A 16,231-nucleotide genomic window follows, 5' to 3' on the forward strand; every position below is an offset into this window, starting at 1 on the left:
AAAATCCCAATGTCCTACAATAAATGAACAATTAAACAAACTGTAGTACATGCATTCCATGGAATATTACTCAGCAATAAAAAGGAATGCATTACTGATACATGCTACAACATGAGTGAAGCTTCAGAGAATGATTCTGAGGGGAAAAAGGCCAATTAAAAGATCACATGCTGAACTATTCCCTTTATACAACATATTCAAAATGACATTTTAGGAATGTATTCATTTGCGCCGGGGATGGGAGGGGAATATATGTGGTTATAAAAGTGCCACAAGGGAATCATTGTGATGGTGGAATTGTTCAATATTTTCATTGTCGTGGTAGATATATAGCCCTCTAAGTGTGACTGAATTGTATAGAGCTAAAAATACACACACACACACACACCCCACACACACATACGAATGTGTGCGGAAATCTGAATAAAATGATGAACTGTATCAAAGTCAAAACCATGGTAGTCACATTATATTATTCTATAGTGTTGTGAAATTTTACCATTGAGGAAAACTGGATAAAGTCTACACAGGATCTCTCTGTATTATTTCTTCTATCTCCATGTGAACCTAAATTTGACTCAATAAAAATTTTAACTTAAAAAATGGATAGGCCCAATTCTGAATGATAGGACACATTACCAACATTTAAGGAATTATAATATCTTAAAATTGATAGCAAGTGTTACTGTAAGATATTAACAATAACTGATCCAAAAATATTTTTAAATCTGAGAATCTATTTTAAATATTTATCCCCCAGTAACCAAGGTCAAGGTCAGTGGCTGAAAATTTCACAAGATTCTTCATATAAAAGAATTTATTTTTATTTATAAACCACTTCCAGCTTTTCACCTCTAAACAGAATAATTTTGCTTTCTTTAATAACTCTTCATAAATCTAATTATTTAATACATTTCTATGAGATTATCTTTTGTTCTTCAAACTTTCTCCTTCTGTCTAACTGACTGTAAACGTGTTAGGAGGATTATTATTTACCCACTATTTTTGTATTTATGTAGTTTAGTTTCAGTTCCCAAAGAGGTGTTAATAGTGTAGACAGATGTCTTAAACTCTGTAAACTGGCATACACTGACATAACTCTCAGGGTGGGAAGGATAAATCACACAAATTTGCAGGAAAAAACAAACGACTTTGATTGTTTCTTTGGGAAAATATTACCCAAAGCATATGTTCATTTTATCTAAAGGATCAGGTCCTTACTTGAATTTGTCCAACTGGCTCTAACAAATTTTAAAGTTCTTTGAAAGGACATGATGGAATTTGAGTGAGCAAAAAGATCATTTTGGGTAAAATATAAGTAAGAATATAAAATAAATCATTTGGGAAAACTATCAACAACTTACTACAGAATGGATTTGCGCCAGTAGTATCCAAGAACACAGAGGTCTGAAATCTTCCAGCTGTTTTTTCTTTTAAAACATCTTTCCATAACTCAGCTTGATAACCTGAGATTTGAGAAACAGAATGTTAGAAATTGGACTTCCATCAAATAGTATACAAAATTTTCAAATTACTAAACAAACTAAAGGACCAATGTATTACAATAAAATTATAATAGTCATTTGTGGATTTTTATAACTTAAAAATCATTTTTCAAAGAACTTCACATTCTGTTTATTTTTAATTAAAATAATGACTCTTAAATTCAAGACACAAATAAATCCACTCCTTGGAATTCTTAACAGAGCTTAATATGGCTACAGTCCATTTGTAGCAGTTTTTACTGTTATATTATAAATTCAGAATTTTACTTGTAACTGTTTTTAATAAATTCAGCAGAATAAACTGATTAGAGAAAACAAAATTTAGCTCCATGAGTACAGCCTCCAATTCTCCTATATATACATTCATACAGATATGCTACACATGTGTGTACACTGTATATGCTATATATATATTCTAGATAGCATCTATACATACCATATATTGTGCATATAACATATATATTTCAGATACATACATTATTTGTACATATAGAATACATATTATACACACACACACCTATATATATAAATGCTTCCCACTTCATGTATTCATCTGTTCCTACATTGCTACCTCCAAATTTGAGATTTGATTATCGTAGAAAGAATATTGAACTACTTCACTCTCGTGCTCACTTGTGCCCTTAATCAACCCATATATTCACACTGGGCCACAATTTTATCATTTATATGGAAAAGAAATGGGACCAGAAAAGCAATTCCCAACATGAGGTCTGAAGAAAACTAGTCTCACAAGATGCCTTGTGGACAGAAGGGGTCCATGAGAAAATAAGTCTGGCAAAGCCTGCAGAGTGCATGTCTCTCCTAGCAGTTCTCTGGGTGTGCTAGAATAGCCTCCTGCTGAAGAACACTGCAGGAGGCTGTTTCATTCAGCCTTTGTAACTGCTCCCTATTTCTCTGAGCGCCTTTAGCTTTGGAAACATTTCTGGCAGATTCTGTCATGACACTGATCAAATGTTTACATGCTCATGATATGCTGGGGGTCTGGTCTTCTCTTTGGAAAACCTGAACAAATAGCCTCTGCCTCTGAGATTCTTTCCAGCTCTAATATTCCATTTTACGTGGATTCTTTTTCTCCATAATTCCCCATCAGCAGGTTTTAGTTATCAGAAGTTTCAAGACTTAACTGCTCTAGCCAAGCTTTATCAATTTAGGAGGTGCAAACCATGTATGAGTCATGTCTACTGGCTAATAGCTAACTATGGTTCACACTTCTTCACTTGCTCTTAAGACTTATTTTTTAAAAAGCCCTCAGTGCCACTAGGAATGCATAAGTCTCCTTCTTTCAGTGGAAATACAGATGGATGACACACAGTGAGATCCTTTCGAATATCATGAACAAGGAACATCATGAGATGACCAAATTTGCCCACTACACTGAGCAGAGAAAGGAAGTTGATCAAGTTCCTCTCACTAAATGCCTTAAAAATATTTAGTAGGAAATGAACTATTTTCTCTGGCTGTTCCACAGATAATTTTGCCATAAAATGTTAATACATTCACAAGTAAATAGGAAAGCTTCCAGCAGAACCACTAACACAATTATGTTACTCATTTTCCACAAAGAATTATAATAATTATAACAATCTCTCTTACCTAGCCTAGGACACGATTTTGTCTTAAAGTTGTCACAATCCACACATGACCCAGTTTTGTAATCTTTGTATGAATTACAAGGAAATGAAATAAAATTGCAGTTTGTTTCCAAAGTGGCCATGAACAAGTACACTGCTCTCTGGTGGTCACATTTAATGAAGTCAATTCCTTTAAGTGTTAAAAATCAAGCAAAAGAATTATAGATGTATTAAGCCAAGTTCAAGTAAATTAGAGAAAACCTAAAGATTAAGTTCTACTCAATACAGTGTACTTTATGAATATTAAAGTGTTGACTTCAATACAGAGTTTTAGCTCAAGCAACTAAACAAATGGTACTATTGAAAACTAAAATTTAGTATGTCTTTTATGTGAGATTTATAAGAAATTTTTCTAAAGTAATAATTAACACAGCAAAATGTTTGATTTCAATAATTTAACAAGCTGTACAAACATAGTGCTACCCCACAATAACTGGTGTACACATCTCTCCCTTCTAATCCCAGACCCCTGACATTTCTTCTCAGTGTCAGAGATGACTATGACAGGTGAAGTGAAAACCTTCCTTTCCCAGCTTCTCACATCTTTATCCCTTTGACAAAACTTCTCTGTCTGCAGCGGCCTTCAGTGATGTGTTACTTGACCTGTTGCCACTGCAGACCTCAGAACATTTCTCTCTAAGGCTCTGAAGTGAGCCAAATTCCACACCTGGAGTAGTTGCTCATCTATTTATGTACAGAACAACCAAGCACAGAAGTTTATAAATCTGTGTTTGTGCAGTACTACAGTGATGGTAAAGATTAAATCCTGAAACCGAACTTGAGTTATATAACACTTTAGCTATATTTGCTTCTTCAATGACTTATAACTTTTCTCTTAATGTTTAAAATGGTGAACTAAAACTGTTGAAACTATAATGGATAGGTCTCATCCATGACCTAAAATGATGTCTACTGGTAACCTTTATGAACTGAGAAGGATCAAATTAAGCCATTTTTCACCAATAAACTCTCCTGAATCATGGGCAATGGTAATCCAAATCTTGCCTACAGATTAAGAGGGAAAAAAGTAAATAGCTTTTCTTTCATCATTTTGAATCATAAGTAAAATTAATTCAAAAATACTATTGGTATACCTGAAAAAATTGATTTAGGACAGCCAGGTTGTTTTTTTCCTCCATTTGGATAAAAATCTATATGTCCCAAGGGTTCTTTAATGCCTAAACCTGAGAAAAAAGCACAGTAACTGTGATGAACTCTTGAGAGAGATCAGCAGTAGATTAGCATAACAAAGATAAATACTTGGGTCAGACATTAAGGATTAAGATGCAGCAACTTGATTTAGTTCTAATATGGAACAGAACAAGATAACAGCTGCTGAGGTGTTGGCAGAGCATGATAACACTGGGCACGTGCGTTAAGCCGGAGGTGAGTCAGCATATAATGAAAGACAAAGGACAACTTAGATGACTTCCTTAGAACTCCCTAGAATCCAAAGAAGCACGTGTGTGATTTGATTGTGACAGTGGTGAGGGTATGCTAACCAATCTCTCTTTACATTCCATCATCTATTTAGCTTGCGGAATTTCAACAAGAAAGGACAGTCTCCTAGATATGATGAAAAAAAAGTCCAATCATTTTGGAGATGTTTAAAATTTCCTCATATGTGAACTCAACATGGAGTTCTAAGACTAGGGGTTCCAGATTTGGAGCCACCATTTTCTCCAACCTGCCACTGAAGTAGAATCAAACCAGGACTGCTCAGGCATTAGGGAGAAGCAAAAGACTATTATTAACTTACAAGCAGCCCTTAATTCAGGCATGTCATTTCCCTTCTCGCAGATGGAGGGGATAGAGTGGGTTGCTCTGCTTAAGTCATTCATTCCCTTGGTTTCAAGAAGGGTGGGGAGAGCAGATGTGGCTTTTTAATTTCTTTTTATTATAAAATATAACACATACAGAAAAGAACATATAACATAAAGCTAAAGATTAATTATTATAAAGCAAATAGCCATTTAGCTACCACATCTATGTCAAGAAACCAAGAAAGGGGGCGGGACCAAGATGACGGAGAGAGTGGTCTTCTTTGTCTCTCCCCTGTCGAATCCACAACTAATTGGACATTCACCGATTAACAAAGGATACCCAGATAGCATCTCAAGATGCCTAAAAGTTTCATGCTACTACACATTGGAAGGTGGATGGACTTCCCCCAGGGAGGAGGTGGAAATAGGTGAAAACTCTCCGACCCTCGACCCCCGACCCCCGGACAGCCTAGTTCCTGCAGGAGGCTCTCTTCCAGCTGACTCCCCCATAGCATCGCCACACACCAAGGGTGGGAGTGTGCACTCACCAGCGAAGCGACGGTGGAAACAGGTGACAACAGCCCTACCCAAGACCTCCGTGATCACACCTAAGCCCAGGGGGAATCCCCAGGGTCCCGCACCCACCGGCAGGGAAGGCCTCTGCTCGCCATTAGCAGGGAGGCCCTGCCCAGAAGCCAGAACAAAGAGAAGCTCCTGGCAGGTCCGGCACAGCACCAGACCACAAGCTGCGGCTGGGCTCACGGTCTCCGGTGCACGGGTCAGTGCAGGGGGCGCCCAGACTTCCCGTAGAGGTGCTTGGGGACACAGTCGGAGCTCCAGTGCCTGGCTCTGCAGCGCAGGGGAAGGCTCCGGGGTCCCGCACCTCTCCAGCAGGGAAAGCCTCTGCTCACCATTAGCAGGGAGGCCATGCCCAGAATCCAGGACAAAGGGAAGCTCCCGGTGAGCAGATTCCCCAGCATGGCACCAGACCGTAAGCTGCTGCTGGGCTCACGGTCTCCAGCGCATGGGTTGGTTCAGGGGTGCCCGGACTTCCTGTGGACGCGCTTGGGGACTGGGTGGAGCTCCAACACCCAGCTCTGCAGCCTGGGGGCACGCTCCAGGGTCCCGCACCCCCCCAGCAGAGAGGGCCTCTGCTCGCCATTGGCAGGGAGGCCCAGCACAGCATTCGGAACACCAGGAAGCTCCCTAGAGCAGAATTCCCCACAAGGCAGCAGCTTACAAGCCACCACCGGGCCCATAGACTCTGGCCATGTCCCAGACAAGGCAAGGGGCTCCCAGAGATCCTGTGAGAGTAAAGTTGGGCAGAGTAGAGCTCCGGTGAAATGGCTACATAGCCCGGGGGGAACTCCAGGTTCCTACAGCAGCCTCAGTGAAAGCCTCTGCACAGCACTAGTGGAGAGGTCCCGACTGGCGATGGGAAGGCGGGAAGGCCCTGGGGCAAAAGCAGTACAGCTAGGTGAGCTAACGATAGACTGCAGAAGATACCCATGGCTCTGCTGGGACCTATAGTGGACAAGTGTGATCTGGTGGGCTCTGTTAGGGACAAATCAGCGATTTTAGGTGATCCTGCTCCTGGCTGATGGGAAAGCCCACAACACCGCTGCAGAACACAAGGAGGGAGCGCGTCGAAGTGGGCTGCAACAGTAGGCACCAGCAGCCTGAGGCCCCCTTGCTATTGCCCCCACAACCGATGAGGGACCCACAGGACCACTGTGACTACAAGGAGGGGTCCAGGTACAGTCAGTAACAGCTGACAGGGTTCCTGGTTGGTGCAGTCTAAACAGCTGCCCCCCCCCCCCACACCAGTTGCAACAAGTGGAAGCAGCAACTAAACTCTATCTCTATGCAGAGGCACAGATCCACGCCATCAAGCAGTATGAAAAAATATATTAAATCTCCAGAACAGAAGAAAAATGATAAGCACCCAGAAAACAATCCCAAAGACAATGAAATCTATAACCTAAATGACGATGATTAGAAAAGAGCCATTATTAAAAAGCTAAATGAGTTAAAAGAGAATTCAGATAGACAACTCAATGAGTTCAGGAGCTATGTCACAAAAGAGCTTGACACTATAAAGAAGAACCAATTAGAAATACTGGAGATGCAGAAGACAATGGAAGAGATTAAGAAAAATCTGGACTCTCTGAACAGTATGGTTGATAATATGGAGGACAGAATTAGCAATTTGGAGGATAGGAATATAGAAATGCTGGAGACAGAGGAGGAGAGAGAACTAAGACTAAAAAGAAATGAAGAAACTCTCCGAGAATTATCCAACTCAATTAGGAGATGCAACATAAGGATTATAGGTATACCAGAGGGAGAAGAGAAGGAGAAGGGGGCAGAAGGCCTGTTCAAAGAAATAATAGCTAAGAACTTTCCAAACTTGGGAAGAGAGATGGACCTTCATGTGACAGAAGCCAATAGATCTCCAAACTTTATTAACACAAGAAGACCAACCCCAAGGCATATAGTAGTGAAACTAGCAAAAGTCAACGACAAAGAGAAAATAGTAAGGGCAGCCAGGCAGAAGAAAATAACTTACAAAGGAAACCCCATAAGGCTATCAGCAGATTTCTCAGGAGAGACCTTACAGGCTAGAAGAGATTGGAATGAAATATTCAAAACTCTGAAGGACAAAAACCTGCAGCCAAGAATACTCTACCCAGCAAAAATATCCTTCAAATACGACGGAGAAATAAAAACTTTCCCAGATAAACAAAAGTTAAGGGAGTTCATCACTACAAAACCTCCTCTGCAAGAATTGCTCAGGAAGAAACTCATTCCTGAAAAATCAAAAAAAGTAAAGGGGTTACAAAATCCAGAACAAAGGAGATAAGCAGAAGGACAATAACACAAAGTAACAGCTCTCCATCAGGACAAAATGCAAAAGAACCGGAAAACAAGTGATAAAATTGCAACAGTAGGCCCCCGCATTTCAATAATCACTGTCAACGTGAATGGATTGAACTCTCCAATCAAAAGGCACAGAGTGGCAGGATGGATCAAAGAACAAGATCCAACAATATGCTGCCTCCAGGAAACACACCTCAGCCCCAAAGATAAACACAGACTCAAAGTGAAGGGATGGAAGACAATACTCCAAGCTAATAATGAACAAAAGAAAGCAGGTGTTGCCATACTTATATCAGACAAAGTAGACTTCAAAGCAAAACAGATAAAGAAAGACAAAGGGGGCAGTATATAATGATAAAAGTGACTCTACACCAAGATGACATAACACTTATAAATATATATGCACCTAACACAGGAGCACCAAAATTCATAAAGAAACTATTAACAAAACTAAAAGGAGACATCAACAGCAATACAATAATAGTAGGGGATCTCAACACCCCATTAACACCAATGGACAGATCATCCAAACAAAAAATCAACAAGGAAATTATAGAATTAAGTGAAAATTAGGTCAGATGGACCTAATAGATATATATAGGACACTTCATCCAAAAACAGCAGGTTACACATTCTTCTCAAGTGCACGTGGAACATTCTCAAGGATAGACCATATCTTGGGAAACAAAGCAAGCATCAATAAGTTCAAGAGGGTTGAAATAATATTAAGCATCTTTTCTGATCACAATGCTATGAAACAAGAAATCAACTACAAGAATTGGGCTGGGAAAGGGCCAAAAATGTGGAGACTAAACAACATGCTAATGAACAAACAATGGATTATTGAAGGAATTAAAGAAGAAAACAAATATATCTGGAGACAAATGAAAATGAAAACACACCCTACCAAATTATTTGGGACTCAGCAAAGGCAGTCCTAAGAGGGAAATTCATTGCAATACAGGCTCACCTCAATAAGCAAGAAAAATCTTACATAAGCAACCTCAAACAACACCTAATGGAATTAGAAAAAGAAGAACAAACAAAGCCCAAAGTCAGCAGAAGGAGAGAAATAATAAAAATTAGAGCAAAAATAAATGATATTGAAACAAAAAAGACAGTAGAAAGGATGAATGAAACAAAGAGTTGGTTCTTCAAAAAAAATAACAAAATCGACAAACCCTTAGCCAGACCCACTAAACAAAAAAGAGAGAACTGTCAAATAAATAAAATTAGAAACGAGAGAGGAGAAATCACAACAGATACCAAAGAAATACAAAGGATCATAAGAGAATACTATGAAAAACTATATGCCAACAAATTGAACAACCTAGAAAAAATGGATAGACTCATACAACCTACCCAAACTGAATCAGGAAGAAACAGAGAATCTGAATAGACCAATCACAAGTAAAGAAATAGAAACAGTAATCAAAAACCTCCCCAAAAATAAGAGTCCAGGGCCAGACAGCTTCTCTGGAGAATTCTACCAAACATTCAAAGAAGATTTAATACCTATCCTTCTCAAACTGTTCCAGAAAATAGAGGAAGTTGGAGCACTCCCAAATACATTCTATGAAGCAAACATCACTCTGATCCCCAAACATGACAAAGACAACACAAAGAAGGAAAACTACAGGCCAATATCACTGATGAACATAGATGCAAAAATCCTCAACAAAATTTTGGCAAACTGAATACAGCAATATATCCAAAAGATTATACACCATGATCAAGTGGGATTTATACCAGGGACACAGGGATGGTTCAACATCCGCAAGTCAATCAACATGATTCAGTGCATTAACAAAATGAGAAACAAAACCACATGATCATCTCAATAGATGCAGAGAAAGCATTCGACAAGATCCAACATCCATTTATGATAAAAACCCTCAATAAAATAGGTATAGAAGGAAAGTACCCCAACATAATAAAGGCCATATATGACAAACCCACAGCCAACATCATACTCAACGGACACAAACTGAAACCCATCCCTCTCAGACCAGGAACAAGACAAGGGTGCCCACTTTCACCACTCTTATTCAACATAGTACTGGAGGTTTTGGCCAGAGCAATTTGGCAGGAAAAAGAAATAAAAGGAATCCAAATAGGCAACGAAGAAGTAAAACTCTTGCTGTTTGCAGACGACATGATCTTATATATAGAAAACCCCAAAGAATCCTTAGAAAAACTATTAGAAACAATCAACAGCTACAGCAAAGTTGCAGGGTATAAAATCAACATACATAAATCAGTAACATTTCTATATGCTAACAATGAACTAACAGAAAAAGATCTCAAGAACTCAATCCCATTCACGATCGCAACAAAAAGAATAAAATACCTTGGGATAAATTTAACCAAGGAAGTGAAAGATCTATACAATGAAAACTACAAGACCTTCTTGAAAGAAATCGATGACGACATAAAGAGATGGAAAGACATTCCATGCACATGGATTGGAAGAATAAACATAGTTAAAATGTCCATACTACCTAAAGCAATCTACAGGTTCAATGCTATCCCAATCAGAATTCCAATGTCATTCTTTACAGAAATTGAACAAAGAAGCCTAAAATTCATATGGGGCAACAAAAGACCCCGAATTGCTACAGCAATCCTGAGAAAGAAGAACAAAGCTGGAGGCATCGCAAACCCTGACTTCAAAACATACTACAAAGCTACAGTAATCAAAACAGCATGGTACTGGTACAAAAACAGATACACAGATCAATGGAACAGAATTGAAAGCCCAGAAATAAAACCAAACATCTATGGACAGCTAATCTTTGACAAAGGAGCTGAGGGCCTACAATGGAAGAAAGAAAGTCTCTTCAACAAATGGTGCTGGGAAAACTGGACAGCCACATGTAAAAGAATGAAAATCGACCATTATTTTTTACCATTTACTAAAATAAACTCAAAATGGATCAAAGACCTAAAGATTAGGCCTGAAACAATAAGTCTTCTAGAAGAGAATATCGGCAGTACACTCTTTGACACCAGCTTCAAAAGAATCTTTTTGGACACCATAACCCCTCACATGAGGGAAACAATAGAAAGAATAAACAAATGGGACTTCATCAGGCTGAAGAGCTTCTTCAAGGCAAGGAAAAACAGGATTGAAACAAAAAAACAGCCCACTACTTGGGAAAAAATATTCACAAGTTATTTATCTGACAAAGGGTTAATCTCCATAATATACAAAGAACTCACACAGCTCAACAATAAAAAATCAAATAACCCAATTACAAAATGGGCAGGGGACATGAACAGACATTTCTCCAAAGAAGATACACAGATGGCCAATAGACACATGAAAAGATGCTCATCATCACTAATCATCAGGTAAATGCAAATCAAAACTACACTAAGATATCACCTTACACCTGTTAGAATGGCAAAAATATCCAAAACCAAGAGTGACAAATGTTGGAGAGGCTGTGGTGAAAAGGGAACCCTCATACACTGTTGGTGGGAATGCAAACTGGTGCAGCCACTATGGAAAACAGTATGGAGATTCCTCAAAAAGTTAAGAATAGAAATACCTCATGGCCCAGCCATCCCACTACTGAGTATCTATCCTAAGAACCATGCACCCCTATGTTCATCGCAGCATTATTCACAATAGCCAAGTCATGGAACCAACCTAAGTGCCCAGCAACTGATGATTGGATAAAGATGTGGTATATATATACAATGGAATACTACTCAGCCATAAAAAAGGACAAAGTCGTCCCATTCACAACATGGATAGACCTTGAGAGTATTATGTTGAGTGAAATAAGCCAGACAGAGAAAGACGAACTCTGTATGACTCCACTCATAGGTGGTAGTTAACATATGGACAAAGAGAACTGATCGGTGGTTGCCAGGGGAAAGGGGGGTGGGGGAAGGGCACTAGGGGTGAAGTGGTGTACCTACAACATGACTAATAATGATGTACAACTGTAATTTCACAAGGATGTTAACTTTCATAACCTTAATAAAAAAAAATTAAAATAAAAAAAGAAACCAAGAAATAGCACCTAGAGGCCCCCAGTGTGCCCTTGCCAATCACCATCTTCTCTCATTCCTCTAAGAATAATAATCATCCTTTCTTTTAATAAAACCTTTTTTTTTTTTTTGCATTCTTTACCATTTAAGAATGCCTCCCAAAACATTATAGTTTCTATTTACATATTTTGGAAATATATATAAATTGACTCATATTTCATGTATGCTTTTGTGTCTGGCTTCTTTCAATTATTGGTCTATTTGTGATATTAAACCACATTGTCAAACGTAAATGCAGTCATTCATTTGTAATCATTCATTGCTATATAGTATTTCATTAAACAAAAATACCACAACTTATTTATCCATTCTTCTCTGGGGGACATATGTTATTTCAAATTTGGGGCTAATATGTGCTAATATATGAACATTCTTGAACAAAAATTAATGCATTTGTGAAGGCATATCTATTGGCTATATACTTAGGAGTGGAATTGCTGTGTTATAGAATATAATTTCTTCAGTTTTACTAAGTAATGCTGAATAGTTCTCCAAAGAAGTTGTACCAGCTTACACCCTCACCAACAACATATGAGTATTTCTGTCCTTCTCCCTCTTCTCCAATAAATGACATTGTCAGCCTTTTTAACGTTAGTCATTCTGGTAGGCGTGTGGTATTTCATTAGCGTCTTCATTTACATTTTTCTGCTTACCCAAGATTTTTAGAACTTTTCACATTTTTTGTCTATTTGGAGTTTTTCCTTGTAAAATGTCTGTTCAAGCCTTGATTTTTTTTTAAACTAAGTTGTATTTCTCTTTACTATTGATGTATGGTGGTTCGTTATCTCTTCTTGCTTTTCTTACCTTGCCGTTAGCGTTCTTAAAGTGTTCTTTAATGAAGTTCTCAATTTTAATATAATCAGACATTTTAATCTTTTGATTTGGGTTAGGGGTTTTGTGCACACTTTGGAAAAATGTATTACGCTATATTATGAAGATTTTAAAAATAACAGCTCAAAATATATTTATTGTTTTTCCTTTCACATTTATACACACCTTAACGAAAGAATTTTTGTGTTTTATGTGAGTTAGAGAACTTTTATTTTGAGCATTCAATTGACTAACACAGAACCACTTATTGAACAGAGAATCATTTTCACACTGTCCAGCACTACCAAAATTATCATAAATCTCATTAGTTTCATGACTCGTATTTTGTTTTACTGGCTTTTTTGTCTGCCTTCACGTGAATACCACACTGTCTTAATTACTATCATTTTATAAGACTCGGTATCTGGAAAAACATGTCTTTGTACTTTTTTCTTCTTTAAGAGTGATTTAGCAATTCTTGGCCCTTCTCATTTCCATATTAATTTTATAATTAGCTAGTGAAGCTATTAAAAAAAAGGGCTTTTAACAAAGATTGCACTGAATCTCTAAGTCAACTTGCAAAGAATTCACATGCATACAATATGTTCATATGTGTGGTTTACTTCCTTTTTATTTAGGTATGCTTTGATTATATTCTACAATGTTTTGTGGTTTTCTGCGTAGAGCTCTTGCAAAATTTTGTTAGAGTTATTCCTAGGTATTTTACATATTGTTACTAAAAATGGTATAATTATACAATTTTATTTGCTAACTAAATTTATTGTTGGTTATTAGAAAGAATTGAATTTTGTCTATATAACTTACATCCAACAACCCTGCAAAATTCACCTGTGAATTCTGGTGAATTATCTGGAGATTCCTTTGAATTATCTCTGTATGCTAATATACCATCTGAAAATGAGATTTCATCTTCTTACAGCTTTTATTACTTTTCTCTCCTTACTCTACTAAGACATTCAGTAAAATGCTGCCTCACAATGTTAGTAGTAGGCATCTTTGTCCAGTATCCAATCTCAAAAAGAAAGTCTTCCAAATTCTATCATAGATATGACATCCATGATTAGAATAGAGAATGTCCAGCAAATTTTCTTTTCTGTAATGTCTCTCAAGTTTTGACATTAAGTTTATGATGGCTTTTTTAAAAGGTTGCAAACAGTTCCCTATGTTTTTTTAATTTTCTGAAAGTGTTTGTATGAAAGTGGTCTTATTTCTCCCTTAATTGTTTGGTAGAAAAGAAAAGATTGTCTGGAATTAACTTTGTTGGAAAGCTTTAAATTACAGTTTCTATTTCATTAATAATTATAGAACTATTCAGATTCTTTGTCTTCACTTTTCAGTTTGGTAAATGCTTTTGCTTTCTCATAAGAATTTTTCTATTTTGTATATCATACCATATCCCCATACATTTTCATATTTATTCACATAATATTGTTCATTATATCCTATTATGATCATTTTAATACCTGTAGTATCTATCACACTATCTCCTTTTTCATTGTGTCTTCTTTTCTTGTCCTTTCTGTCTTTCCTCTCCAAGAACTTATTAATTTGGAGGCTGAGATATAAAGTTCAAGCATTCCATGTTTCTTTCATTTTATGAAAGAAGGTAAAAACAACATAAATTTTAAAATAATTAATTTTATCTTTTCTAAAGTGCAAATTTTTGCCTTTTTAATCACTTCTAATTCATATTTTTTATTGCATTAATTTCTTTTGCATATTTATTATTAGCTTCTTTCTCCATATCTATGGGTGTATTTTATATTTAATTCTAAGTTTCTCAAGACAGATACTTATTGAATTTCAGCATTGTAAAATATCTGTACTAAAAATTGGATATTTACTTCTAGTCAGGCTTTTGCTGATTCCAACAAATTTTAAATATGTAGTAATTTTAATGTTGAATTCAAAATATTTTATATTTCCATTCTTATTTATTATTTCTCCACTAGTTATTTTAAAATGTGTTTCTTAACTTCCATATATGGATTTCCAAGTTATATTTTTTGTTATTTGCTTAAATTGTATTGAAAATAGAAAATATCACTCTTTATGATTTCTTCTCTTTGAAACTTTTAAGAATATTTTTAAGGCCCAGTGTATACTTTATTTCTCTTAAAATAGCCATGTATGCTTTAGAAGAATGTAAACAATACAGTTATTTGGTGTAATGTTTTATAAATGTCCATTAGATCAATTTTGCTAATTAATATATCCCACCATGATGGTGCAGTTATCTTGTTCATTTTTCTTTTGTAATATGATAGTGTCAATTTTGTTTTATGTATTTTGAAGCCATGTTATTAGGTACACACAAACTATAATCGTTATATCTTCCTGGTGAGTTGGAAGTTTTATCACTTTAAAATCTCTCCATATTTCTACTAATTTTGTGATAAAACCGTTTTTGTCTAAGTCAATATAGATTTACCATCTTTTAGCAGATAATATTTGCATCTCATTGTTTAACCCTCTACTAGGTTCAAATACTCTGCTTCCTTTTATATATATGTCTTTAATAAATAATATATAATTGGATTTTTGTCTTTTTAACCAAGTGTGACAACCATAATATTTTAATTGGATCACTTAGGCCATTTACATTTAATGGTATAGTTGGGTTTAATTTTACCATCTTACTGTCTACTTCTATTTGCTTCACCTGTTCTGTGTGTTTCTTTCTCTCCTTTCTTGCTTTCTTTTGGACTAAAAAAAATATATTTATCCCATTTTTGTCCTCCATTGGCTTGGCAGTTATATACTCCTTTACTCTTCTTTTTGGATACCCGAGAGACTCAACATGAAGCTTTGACTTATGAACACCAAATGTTGACTATTTTTTTTTTTACTTTTTTTCCATACAATTAAAGGGACAAAGAATGCTTGAATTTCACTTAACAGCCCAAATAATATGCTGTTTTTGTAATGTATTTTTATTCTCTCTATATTTTAAGTCCTATAACATGTCTTATGCTATCAATATCCATTTAGACTTAACTATATTTTACCATTTGTCATTGTTCTTCCTTCCTGAATATCACCATCTAAGGATAATTTTCCTTCTGTTATGACAATTTCTCTCAATGTAGATTTGTCTGAAACAAAATATATTTATTCCATTTTTTTTCCTGAAACAGATTGGGATACTAGGTTGGCAGTTATTTTCTTTCATCATATTGAAAATATCATTTTATTATTTCCTGGCTTCCATTGTTTCTGTTGAGAAATTAGTTGTAAGTTTGATCATTTTGATTCACCTAATTTTAAACTGTATGCTTTGACAATGGTCTTTTCTGCAACTTTTACTTTCACATCTCAATGGGAGTCTCTTTACTAACTCAGATTGGAAGTAATTGGGCATTTTGAATTTTTGGATTAATTCTATTTCCTCAATTTTGTCAAATTCTGAGATATTATCTTTAAATATTGCTTCTGTTATTTTTCTCTCCTTTTATTCTGGGATTCTAATGAAACATGATTGACCTTCTCATTATGTATCCTATGTACCTCTCACCTGTCTGTATTGTCCATTCTTTTG

The 16,231-nt window shown here is 36.3% G+C and overlaps 1 protein-coding gene across 1 annotated transcript in view; it reads right to left on the reverse strand.

The window, feature by feature from the left end:
• LIPI (lipase I) overlaps positions 1-16,231 on the reverse strand; it is a 79,492-nt gene that overhangs the window by 31,985 nt on the left and 31,276 nt on the right. The window contains exons 5-7 of the mRNA XM_046648331.1: positions 4,252-4,341; positions 3,120-3,287; positions 1,365-1,466 (exon numbers count right to left, since the gene is read on the reverse strand). Coding sequence (XP_046504287.1) covers positions 1,365-1,466; positions 3,120-3,287; positions 4,252-4,341 — 360 coding nt within the window. The remainder of the gene's footprint in view (positions 1-1,364; positions 1,467-3,119; positions 3,288-4,251; positions 4,342-16,231) is intronic.

Source organism: Equus quagga, chromosome 21, assembly GCF_021613505.1.
Source record: "Equus quagga isolate Etosha38 chromosome 21, UCLA_HA_Equagga_1.0, whole genome shotgun sequence".
NCBI classification, from domain to species: Eukaryota; Metazoa; Chordata; class Mammalia; order Perissodactyla; family Equidae; genus Equus; species Equus quagga.